The sequence below is a fragment of the Charadrius vociferus genome, unplaced genomic scaffold, assembly GCF_000708025.1.
Source record: "Charadrius vociferus isolate BGI_N301 unplaced genomic scaffold, ASM70802v2 scaffold54, whole genome shotgun sequence".
NCBI classification, from domain to species: domain Eukaryota; kingdom Metazoa; phylum Chordata; class Aves; order Charadriiformes; family Charadriidae; genus Charadrius; species Charadrius vociferus.
In genome coordinates, this window is record NW_009648350.1 from 828961 (window position 1) to 841436 (window position 12476).

The 12476-nt window shown below is 49.2% G+C and overlaps 1 protein-coding gene across 1 annotated transcript in view; it reads right to left on the reverse strand.

Annotated features, from left to right (window-relative positions):
- Positions 1-1631: 1631 nt before the first annotated feature.
- Positions 1632-12476, reverse strand: part of CLIP2 (CAP-GLY domain containing linker protein 2) — a 61779-nt gene continuing 50934 nt past the window's right edge. The window contains exons 10-16 of the mRNA XM_009885181.1: positions 11879-12475; positions 9205-9262; positions 6980-7063; positions 6403-6559; positions 5747-5906; positions 4963-5148; positions 1632-1721 (exon numbers count right to left, since the gene is read on the reverse strand). Coding sequence (XP_009883483.1) covers positions 1632-1721; positions 4963-5148; positions 5747-5906; positions 6403-6559; positions 6980-7063; positions 9205-9262; positions 11879-12475 — 1332 coding nt within the window. The remainder of the gene's footprint in view (positions 1722-4962; positions 5149-5746; positions 5907-6402; positions 6560-6979; positions 7064-9204; positions 9263-11878; position 12476) is intronic.

Here is a 12476-nt window from a genome sequence, read left to right on the forward strand (position 1 = left end):
CCAAGGACAGCTCTGGAGAGTGGCCAGGCAACCCCCAATTAGCTGTTAAATTAAATAGGCAAGGAGGGAGCCACCTCCTCAAGGCATCTGTCGCACACTGACTGCAGCCCGTGTGGAGTCCTCAAGCCGGCGATGCCGAGATCCGGCCAGCCATGGAGTCCTGCGCTCAAAAAAAGACCCAATAAACCACACTAGGAGTGAGGAGGACCAGTCTGGGCAGCCTGGCCGCGGCCCAGGGCACCCGAGGCCTGCTCAGTCATCTCTCTGCAGGAGTGAAGGCCAACCACACCTGAGCGAGGTGTGTCTGACCCCAAACTCAGAGCCACCACAGCTTCTTCCCAAACAGCAACGGGTGAGAAAGGAAATAAATATCCCTCTGAAATTGGATGATTTCCCACGACATGCTATGATACAAGGACTAAGTGCAGCCTCCGTGCTCTAGAACAGCGATGTCTTCTACAAGGCGAGGAGGGAAACGCGTCCCCATCTTCCTCAGCCTACGCAGGAACAGTCAGCCCAGCAGGTTTCACTCGCTTGTGCAGGTCTTCAAGACACCAGGGTGGGTGGAAGGGAAGGGACAGACCACGTGGGCAGCGCGCAGCCTCTGGGCACGTGCTTTGGAGTTGAACACCACAAGGAAATCCCTTTGCAGCTCTCCTGTGGGGTTTACTGGGACTCACTGACACTTCAGCCACCATTCGGGGCAGCTGTCATCCAGCCCACATCAGCTGGTGGGACAAGGGCAGCTCACGCAATACAAATTCCACAGTCAAAACCAATACAGGTAAGAAAACCAAACCCAGAGAGTTCTTTCTGCTCCCTCCTGGAGCCTTGGAAAACTGGACGCCAGGATTGTCCTGATTACATCAGTTAGTACACTATAAACATTGTTCTGCTTTAAAGTGAAAATACTGTGTCCGGTCTTCTGGAGGTGCTAAAGCCAGATGGGGTATCGTTTTTCCTGACTGTGCACAGGAGCTGATACTGGCGTGAAATTGTCCTCTTCACCTCTTCTCTATCAGAGCTTCTCCTGGAAGAAAAGAGACCTTGTTAGGCAAAACGAAGGCAAGCACAGAGGTCTTTTTACAGAAGAGGAAACTGAGGCAGAGAGTGGGATGCCACCAGGCTTGCCATGTCCTGACCTACTGCTCTGCCAAGTAAGCCACACCGCCTCTTCCTCAGGCTGGCCATCCTGCCTGTAAGTGAAGTCTGAGGCTACAGATCTTGCCCTACATCATGCAAACCATGGGAGACCAGGACAGCATGTCCCCAAAATGCCACCCATGTAAAGGGGACAGCAGAGATCTGAGACAGAGCAGGTTCTACCTGGGGCTGCCAGAAGAGTCATACAGGCACTGACCCAGGAGACAGAGGGGAAACTCCCTTCTCACTGCATCTCCCAGAACAAGCACCCGTCGCATCTCAGCACGCATCTCACTAGCACCTTCCTGATGGCTTCAAGTAGTTCTAATGGTGAGGTGAGGTTCCCACCATGCTGGGAACTGGAGCCGTGCAGAGCCCCTCGCAGTCGCTGTGGGAATGGCAGAGTCGAGCTTTGCTGGCCAAACTGCCTCCGTCCAAGAGCTGTCCCCAGCACAGCAGGCAAGAAACTACGTGAAGCAGTCACTGTTTTAAACACCATTCTGCTTATAACTTACCTCTTGCTTGTGGGATTTATCCTGCTGGTGAATCCCGTTAGCAGACCCAGAATTTCCAACAGTCTGCAACAGAGAATGGATAATACTGAAGAGGGACAAAGAGCGGCGAGGTTTTACCTACAAGCGCCGAGACGTGGCAAGACTGCCGCCTCCTTCCTTCGCAGCCCACTCCACGCAAGGAGAGGAGAGTACAAAAATCCCACTCTGCTTTTGGCAAGAAGCTTCCTGCCCCCTGCACCCTGGCCCAATCCCCGCACATCCCGGATTGCATCCTTCCCAGCTGCAAAACATCCCCCAAGTTCCTTACGGACACAGACCCGCTCTTCGCTTCTGACTTAAATCCCGATAAACAAACCCTCAGCCAAGGGCAGCGTTAGCTGCAGAACACGGCACAGCGAACATCCCAGCAGCGAAAAGGACATTTGCCATCCCCCATTTCCCGTCTCTGGGGACAAGTCTGGCAGCCAGGACAGGCTGTGCTATCTTTAGAAAGCGCAAGAACTTTTAAACATTTATAATGTTTCTTTAGCAGGGATAACATGGAGCCCTTCAGCTTCAAAATGACAGTAAAACCCGCACAAATAAGAGAAGAAAGCTGCAGCCCGAAGTCACAGCACGCCAGATGTCCATTATTTGGGTCTTGGTAATCAGATCCACAGTTGTTGGTGAACTGCTGATGGCAGCAAACCCAGACATTACGGGGAGACAAGACTGCAAGGTTGAAACCCCATCATTAGAGGAGTCCCAGCTCCCCAGCTTCTATTCTCTCTGTGACCACGAAGGTGCATAAAAATCAACCCTATGGGACAGAGGTTCAGTCTGGGCAGGAAAAACAGGCAGAGGTTGAAAGCGAGTTCTGCTTTGAGAGCCCAAACTGTTTGCCAAGCAGTGAATCCTACCTGGATGGATGGCCACTGCAGTGACCCGGCTTTGGGTCTGCACCCACGACCACAGGCGATTCAGGCCTTACACAAGGCAACACACCCCCACCTGCTGCACACCCGATCTGTGCACCAAGCAGCTATCGGATACCAGGAATTAGGTTTGAAATTTGGTCTCAGTACATGGCCACGATAATGAACACAAAGTGGCGTAATTCACTTGATATTAAATAAAAAAACTCCCAGAGCAATCACTGCAGATTCTCCAAGAAAAGGCCCCAGTGCCAAATCCTCGTCATTTCCTGCAAAGCTGCGGGATCGGGGTCTCCCAAGACATGGAGAAGGCAAAGATCCTCTTCCTCTATTACGGGACAGACACTTTGCAGCTGCAGGCATGGAGACAGCAAGGCAGCAATTACTCCACAACGAGAGGAAGACCCAGTGCCACTGCGCTCCCCCAGCTCCTGCCCCTCCTCGTCTGGCAGCAAGGCCGGCCAGGCGCATCGAGGACCGCAGAGCGCGGTGGCTGACGAAGGCTGCGAAGGGAGAGCAGCAGCAGCAGCTTGTGGTAATTAGAGATTTCCTTCTGGAGCGTGCTGCGAAGTGAAGGCTTTGCAGACAAAAGGGAGAGCGATGCCAAGGCAGATCCCTGGGCAACAGCTGCTGCTGTCAGAGAGGAGATGGGAGGTCAGAAGGTAGCGCAGAACGCGTTACAGCAGAAACGTGGCTTTGGGGGGGGAAGAACCATCAATTCCCTATCACACCAGAGTCCCTTTAGGCCAACAACATGCTCAGGCTCAGCCCGAAAGCCCTTGGTTAACAACTCCCCTTCGTAAGGGGAAGGAGGAACAGATATCATACCGAAACTAGGGAGCTTTGATCCAGGCTTCCTTGTAACCAGGCGCGTTAAAAAGCTGACATCAATAGAAGTTTGAAGCCTCGCTTCCCGCAATAATCCTCCGTCTGTCTCTTCGTGCCACGGTTTGTAGTTGAAGGCATAATACTATCTTGTCGTATCTCTAAGATTTCTTAAGCGTAAAGTATCAAAGTAATACCAGGGATAGATTAGCTGACCTCATAAGGTCCGTTCCAACTCACTTTATGTAAGATTAGTTATTTTCTACAGTTGGGGAAGAAATAATTACCACCTAGAGACAGGAACGCGAAAGGGAAGATTTCCTGTTCTCGAGGGACTTGGCATTAAAGCAAATGGAGAATAACTTTCCCCACCCCTCCCATAGCTTATAGCAGATGAGGTTGTCATGATGCATTCTCGTTTGACACACAGCAATTACAGCAGAAGCTAAAGTCACTCCGGAGGTACCGACAGGATTATAGTATGTCTTGGACTGCCACAAACTTGTCATCACGACTACAGCTGTCCTGTCTGGTGCTGGCAGACGGCTGCTGCCGCTGCACTGCGGGATATAAAGAGACTGTCTGCAACACACAGATGCTCAGCTGAGCCAGCAGAGCTTTCAGGGCTGCAATTTTTACCGTGTACCCTTCTCCTTGCTGCCTCCCTGCAAGTACTACTGCAATGCAAACAGGCATTTGGTGTATCTGCAAACGGTGCAGAAGAAAATGACGTGTTGAGGAGGAGACTTGATACCCTCAGACTACCTACCACAACATATCTGCACCTGCATCAGGGAAAGCAAGCTCTCTGCCCATTCTCCGTGCCTAGTGGCTTGTTCTGTACTGTCCTAAGGTATCTGCTGTGAATTGTAGCTCATTACTGCATGAGAAAGACATTTTTCAGCTAAGAATTTAAAAGAGCAAGGACAAGAGTAGCACTGGTGGCTCTGAAAGCCGTGACCTGGTTGCAGACACAAGAGAAAATACAGCTAGAAGAATAAAAAAGGACATGAAGCACAAAGGGGCAGGTCACTTCACAGGAGGAATCAGTCAGGGCTTAGACAGCACGGGTAGGAGACAGAAAAAGCCAAATGTGCACAGTCAAGTTATTTGCAGCCTTCTATTTCACAACAAAAAGATTGCAATAAAAATAACAGAACCGGTTTTGCTTTTTTCAGAAGAAACAAGGAGGGACCAGAGGAAGCTGGGAAGGGAAGATAGCGACCGGAATGGGAACATTCATAGTCCATCAGCAAGATCACATACAGAGGTGCCTCCAGGAACTAGTTAGAGAAATGGAAAACGGTTTCCCAGTCGCCTCCAAAGTTTCTGCTCATAGACTGCAAGGAAATAAACCTCTTGAAGAACAGGGATGGCCGAAACCCTCAACTTTTATATTATAACGTGCCTGTATGCAAGGATATGCAGCCGCACATCACTGTACACAGAGAACAGTTACTCACGCTGCAACCTTACCCAAACCACCACATTTAGCAATCAGTCTTGCAGAGCACAAAAGGATCTGCAATTACCAATTAGCAAGGCTTTTCTTAGTTTTAAGCTACCTGTGTTTTTTCGGAGGAGAGCCTCATCGCTTCCATGAGCTTCTCCATCTGGTGGCCCTGCTCCAGCGCATTGCGTAGCACATCCTCCGTGCTGACGAGCCGGTGCTGCAGCCGGATCACTTCTGACTCCGACGAGGGGTCGATCAAGGAGTATCGCCTCTGATCTGTTACAGACTTTTCCTTGTCCTTGTAAAGCAAAGGGAAAATAGGAGCACGTTAGATTAAAACCAGTAACTACAGACACTAAGCAAAGTCGAAATCCACAGTAACTCATATAACTGTGTTTTGATTTCAACAGTAGATGGGGTCAGAGCACAACTCTGAAGGCAATCCTATCAAATGCAACCAGCAGCAGCTCCAATTTATTCCCAGTCAAGTTCAAATAAATTATTCACATTTCAACCACTGGAGGACACTGAAGTACACAGGAATTAGAGGACATTGCTTATTCCTAGACCAGAGGATGTGTAAGACAACGTGGGGTAGCTGACTGACCTTCAGTTTCTCCTACAGATTTTAGCTGTATTTATCCACGAATCTAAAAACCAGTGGGAACAGGAGAACACTGGAAAAGGACAGATGGACATTTTTGCTGCTTAATGAGGTGCTGCTAAGCCAGTCCACAGCTCACAGGCGCTGTCAAGGAAGTTTCCACCAGATGCTCAGTAGCACAAAGGAAAGGATGAGGACCTGGAGTAAGGGCGAAGGGCTACAACCCCCCCATGAGCAGCACAGAGCCCTCCAGCCCCCAGGCCACGGCCAGGAGGGGTTTCGGTGCCCTCACCAGCACAACCAGTTTCTCTCGAAGTCCCTTGATGTCATCTTTGAGCTTCTGTTCCTTCAGCCGCCACTCTGCTTTGTGCACCTCCCGGCTCAGGTCCCGCTCTGGCCCAGGTGAGTGCCGATTTGCTTCCAGTAACAACGCTCTCAGCTCGTTCAGGCTCCTGGAAGAAGCAGCATGAAAAGATGAGGACCTTTCCAGAGCCCCCACACCACTGCAGTCCTGCCACACTCCCTCCCCACCTCGGTCACAAGTCCAAAGAAAGGCCAGCGAGCAATCCTGACCCAACTCCCACCACTTCGGGGGCTTCAGCTCTCCTGTCCTCCCCACTGCACCAGCTGCGAAGAGACCGGGACCCACACTGGGCACCGTGTTTCAGCGCCAGCTTAGCTGGCTTGGAGAGGACTTCATTTGGCATCTACACGGGCACTAAGCTGTCTTGCAGCTCCAGCCAGCCAGTGAAAGGGCAGTCCCTCTGGTAATTCACAGCCCCTAATTTTAACCCAATCCCCCCACGAGCATCTGTAAAGAACAGGAAAGCCGGGGGCTGGACTTCAATTCAACCTTCAGATTTCTTTTGGTGGTAAATTCCAGCACCCCGAACAAACACACACACCGCCCCCTGTCTCCAGCTCCGTCCTCCAGACCTGCACACTGACCTTTCCTTCTTGAGTAGCTCCTGGCTTATCAGGACCAGCTGCCCCGAAGCATCGTGTGTTTTCTTGGTCAAGGCGTCCAGTTCACCTTCCAGCCTCTTCTTTTCTTTTAACACCGAATCGGCCTTCTTTTCCGCCGTTTTGCATTTATTTTCCAAAGCTACGAGAAGCAGAGGATACAGGGGGAAGAAAGGTCACTTAGTCCTTTACTTACACTCCTGCTTTTTGCTTTATTCCCAATTCCCACTCCTAACAGCACAGGTTTGATTAGCTCTGCATCTAACTCTATTTAAGGGGATATCTCAGAAACAACACGCCCAGCTCCTTTTATTTCTGCCTCTTTCAACTTTTTTTTGCCATTCAATGAGACCAAAACCCCCTTCTCGCAGGATACAAATATCTTCTGCAGGGTTTTTATTCACCTCCTGAACAAATTTTTACCAACAATATCCACTAACAGACAGGCAGTGCCATGTTTTATACCTGCCCCTTCCAGCACCCGGGCCCTTGTTCAAGCCCCGTACGGAGGAGGAGTAGGGATACACCTCGTTCCCACCAGCGCTGGATTAGGGAAACTTACCACTTACTTGGGCCCTTAGAGTTTCAGTCTGGGACACCAGCGACGACACCTCTTTGTCTCTTTTACTCAGCTTGTCTTGAAGGTCTGCGGGAGAATGAAAAGGAAAGAGAAAGATGAGAAGTTTGGAAAATGCTTTGTGCAAATCAGGGAGGTATCGAGTGTCCGGCACGGGTCGGGGTGCGACAGGGGCACGGTGGGGGTACCCTCCATCGGCAGAGAAGCAGCAGGAGACAGAAACGGAGTTTCTCACTTCATCTCAATGAGATCTCATCCAGGTATTAGGAGGCAGTGTACACAGCTGGGAAGCCGTATCGGACAGGTTTAAGAAAGCAACCACAAGGCGGGGGAAAAGAAAGGGAACAAAACATTAATAAAAAACAAGGAAAAGAAGTTTCAGCACATTTCTTTGTGTTACCTCCCACACTGGAAGGCAGAAAGAGTTTCAAAAGACATGTTTTCTGGAACTGATGTATTTCCTCACTTAGAGATGTAGATTTGAAGTATGATGCTTTTGTGGCTCAAGTCTGAACCGGCTGTTTTTAGCACATCCTATGTATGGCTTATCCTGTGTTGAAACATGCTGGACCTAGTTATGTTATGCACTCCCAAGGCGGGAATTAGCTTTTTAATCAGCACAGGATTTGGTAGAGCATACATATCATCCTGTACCTGCAAAGGCAGCGATGAGGCCGACTGAGAGTGCCAGCATTGAGGGCAGGTGGAAATAGGGCAAAGCACCTCTGTCTGAATCCACAAACAGCTGGAGGGACACTCAAACGAGGGTTCTATTAAGTGAAGTTTAAGCCTGCAAAAGCCCCCAGTAACCTCTGTTTAGATGGCTACATCCTCAGCAGGACTTCAACGAGGGCTTGGCAGAGAACAGACTCCTTAGAGGTGAAGAAGTGAGAAAAAGCTGTGCTCCCATAAGCCAAATGCCATTTGAATTGTGACAAGTTAGTTCTTTAGAGATCACCTTTGCGATCTGCACCGATAAGGCTCTTCTGATTAAAAAAAATAACCTTAAGGAAGAGTGAAGACAACCGAGAGTCTCCTAGGAATGAGCAAGGGAAGACGTGATTTGGAAGCACCTTACATGTTGGAAAAGCCCTGGATCCTTCACAGACACCCAAAAAGCATCCACCACGCACAGCGACGTGGCAGGACATTGCTCCCAGCAGAGACCATCTGGGCCATCCAGCTCCAGTCTTGCCAGGCCTGCTGTTCCTCAGACCGGGGGTTACAGCTTACCCTCTCTGGGAGGGAGGCTGAGCGCAATTCAGTTTCCAAGCTACATCATACAAATTTCCTGAGCGCACAAATTCTACGTCTTGTTAAAATGATGGATTTGATTTATAGCAAGCTTAATATAAAAAGTAACCCCCATTATCTTAAGCCAATCACATGAATATCTACCATTAACAGTCCCCTCCTAGGAATGAATTACGTTTAGTGTCTGTGTTTTACCTGCTGCACAATCAGGGATGGGATGGAAATTTTACTAGAAATTTTAGGGCTACGAAGATGATGAGGGGGTTAGAACATCTCTCATATAAGGAAAGGCTGAGGGACTTGGGTCTCTTTAGTCTAGAGAAAAGAAGATGAGGGGGGATCTTATTAATACATACAAATACTTAATGGGAGGATGCCAGGGGGATGGGAGCAGTCTTTTTTCAGTGGCGCCCAGTGATAGGACGAGGGGTAACGGGCACAAGCTTGAACATAGGAAGTTCCATCTTAACATGAGGAGGAACTTCTTTACTTTGAGGGTAGTGGAGCACTGGCACAGGCTGCCCAGAGAGGTGGGGGAGTCTCCCACTCTGGGGCCATTCCAAACCCGCCTGGACGCTGTCCTGTGCAACGTGCTGTAGGTGACCCTGCTCTGGCAGGAGGGTTGGACTAGATGATCTCCAGAGGTCCCTTCCAACCCTGACCAGTCTGTGATTCTGTGAAGCGTGCCCATTTCCCCAGATCTGCCTCCAGCTCGCACCACCTGCACGGTGAGCATGTTACATAAAAGTGAAAACATCTACCCCTGCATTTGCTCAGCCAGATTAGGGGCGGGGGGGGGGAAGCCAGACAACAAATGCCATCCAGCAAAATTCAAGAGATGAAACGGCTTCCTCAGCCCCTTCCATATAGCTGTCCCTGCGAGAGCAGAAAGTCAAAGGAAGGCACAGGAGTCACTAGAACAGGGTGTTCCAGGACAAAATGATAAAATTTCATACCTTCCATAGTCTGCTTCATCTTTATCTTTTCTTCTGAAATATCATTAGTTTCAATCATCTGAAATAAATGTAAAATATGAGATGTAAAACAGCCCTTTGCCCAAAGATTCAAAGCAAAGTTAACAACCAAAGCCCCATCCAAAGTAGAAGTGTACCCTGCACCCAAGTGACGACGTTTTACATCCTTCCTGAGAGAGCAACAAAGGCTTTTGAGGAGTCGCTTCTCTAGCTGGGTACTACTGAAGGCGAACCGGTACCACCCGAGAGTGCCGAAACACAACAGGCAGCTGAGCACTACAGTGAGATTCACCCGGGAGGGAAAAGACCTCAGGCTTTCCGTGGTTGCACTGGTTCCAGCTTTCATACCCCCAGAGTTTGTGCAGAGCGATGGAAAAGCTGCTCTCCTTCGGCCCAGTCTCCCCCAGTTAACCACAGCAAATATTCAGGTGCAAATGCTCTTTAGCATTCAACTTGAGACCTATCAGACAAGTTCCTCAACTTCTGAAGAATCTAATTGTACCCAAAGTTATAAAAACTGTAATAAAACATTGATAAAATAATAATTACTACAGAATGAATACATCAATAAAAAAATAATAAAAAGCAAATGCTGGTCCATATAGAGGATTCTGCCTTTTCCCCATTCTCTTTTGTCTTCTACTGCAATGAAAAGCGTAAAGCCAGAGACCACAGAGCTCACAGCCAAGCTTTCCATTGCAGAAGCCACAATTCAGCCCTTCGAGCCTCTTCACGTGCAGCAGCCGCCTTCGGTGGGACCTCAGCACACACCCAAGACCAAGCAGTTGCTGTGGTCACCACTACTGAAAGTCCCGAGGTCGGTCCCCGAGAGCCTGAGCGGGCTGCGGGATACGTCTAAGAGAAGCAGGAGCACACCCAAAGGGGAAATACGCTGCCTGAGGTACTTTTGGTACAGAAAAACTATTTAACTGCTCTTTGGAAGCGCAGTCGTGGTTCTCCCTTGAAGGTCTAGGAAAGAGAGCACCATTTGTGGTCACAAGACATCTGTTTGTTTAAAGTATTTGGACAGTTAGTACTGCAGTCACAGTAAATCAGCTAAGTTATTTTAAAATAGATTTTGTCCTATGACACTCCAAGGCTTTCACCCATGCATTTCTTCTCCCATTTTCCTGATTTTAATCAACACATAGTTAAAATAATTATTTCAAGACTCCCTGGTTCTAATCCAGTATCTATGTCCCCCAGAGCCCTCTCATTTATTTAACGGGCTCTGGAACAACCCTCCAGCTTCTTATTTCACATTCATTCCTGTTTGAATATCGGCTATAACATGTGACATGTTGTAATAACAACCCGCTTTTCCCAGGGCCTTGGCTGTACTTATTGTTCCCGACTCTCTTTACTAGAAGAAACACATTGAGCAACCCTTGAAACACCATTAATGCTGTAGATTCTTTCTTGGGCTTTTGCCTCTCCTGTCCAGTTGAGCGTGCCTTTTTGCAGGCACGAAGCTCCGACTTGGCCAACAGGAACTGACTTTGCTGCCCAGAGGTGCAACTGATTTCATTGGGGCCGTTGGCAAAATTAAACATAGGCATTGTATTCACTTCATTGGCACCTCAGTCTGGAGCTGCGACTACATCGCCAGCGACAGATTTCAAATGAGTATTCTCAAAACGTGCGCATTTCATGGCTTATTTTCATTTTCTGCATCCCCACAGGGATGAGTTGTAAGTTGGCTTTTTGCTCATTTCTCGTGCAAAATCCAAACACAAACCGGGGTGCAGCCTAGAGCCACGAGCCGCAATCTCCCCCCCTCGCTCTGGTGCAAAGCCGTGTGTCCCTGTGCCACGCCACGAAGGCAGGATGGCATCCTGTCGCAAACAGTCACAAAAAAAAAATTAGGATGATGTAAAAAGCCACAAAGGCCACAGAAAATTCACCTCTTCATATTACTACTGCTTCTATTCTAGCCTTCCCAGGGAGGCTCAGGACCCGCATTCAACCAGGCACTTTATTTGCCCAGCCTGGTGCCATCCTGACCGTTGCTAGCAGCTTTTCCACTACCAGTCCTCAAAGTCAACATTTCCATGGGTCTCCCAGACATGCTGCGAAGCCTCCCCACTGCCTCCGCCGCATTGCTGGCACGCACCTCCCACCCAGTCCCATCAGCTCAGCCCCCTAACTGAGGGGGCCCAAACCACGCTCCACATGTTGAGCGAGCTACATGCTCTATCTCAGCATGGACAACGACTATTCTACCACCCTGCCCTCCACCTACCCCTAAAGGACCTTGCTCAATAACACACTAAGGCTGCTGCATCTCCTTGGAGGATGCCAGCGGTAATTGTAGAAATACTTTTTCAGGTAAGAACGCTGCTCGCTCGGGATGAGAGCCCACCCCTGCCCAACCACAACAGCCCTATTCTGCTGCCACAGCACTCGTGCTTTCAAGCCCAGACGTGGCCCACATGCTTCTCTTGACTCTTATTTCTTCTAACGGTACCAAGAGCGGAAAGACACCTTCAGCGTGGAGACTGAGTGCAGGAAAAGCACTATCAATGGAAGGTAAAAACATCCAGACACTTTGAGGCATGAAAACCTCAGAAAACTGCACGAGGGAGCAGCTGAGGGCTGCTCCTAGGAAGGGTACTAACAGTGGTGATAAACAAGCAAAACGACCCAGAAGTCATACATTTGCGTGCTGAGAAGGATGCAGGGCCTCCATGGACTGCAGCTTGTTCTCTAAGACAAGCACTTTTTCCTGCAATCTGTGGATCTCCTGTTTGCTCTGGGCTTCTGTTTTCTGTAACGTTTCGTAGTCCAACATCTTCTTCTCAGCCAAAGAAATCTGCTCTTTCAAGAAAGCTATCGCTTGTGTCTGATCTTTATATTCACCATGAAGTTTCTCCAGTTCATGCACCCTCAGCTCAGCATCTCGACACTTGTCCTTCACATCCTGGAGCTCAAGAAGGTGCTGATTGCTTTTGGTTTCCAGTTGCATTTTCCAGTTGCTGTTGCTTTTTTCCACTTCATCCACAGCCTCCTGCAACTTCAGTTTGAGACTCTCTTTCTCCTTTATATGAACAGCTGTCTCAATGTCATGCTTTGCTTTCAGGTTCTCCAACTCAAGCTGGTGCTCCATCTTTATACTCTCCACCACTGCCTTCAGTTCCACGATCTCCTTGTGCTGGGTGTCAGGGCCTGTGTTCAATGTGGCTTTCAGGTCCTCCAGAGACTTCTGGTGGTCAGATGCTAACGTGTCCAACTTGGACTTCCAGTTGTCCATGAGC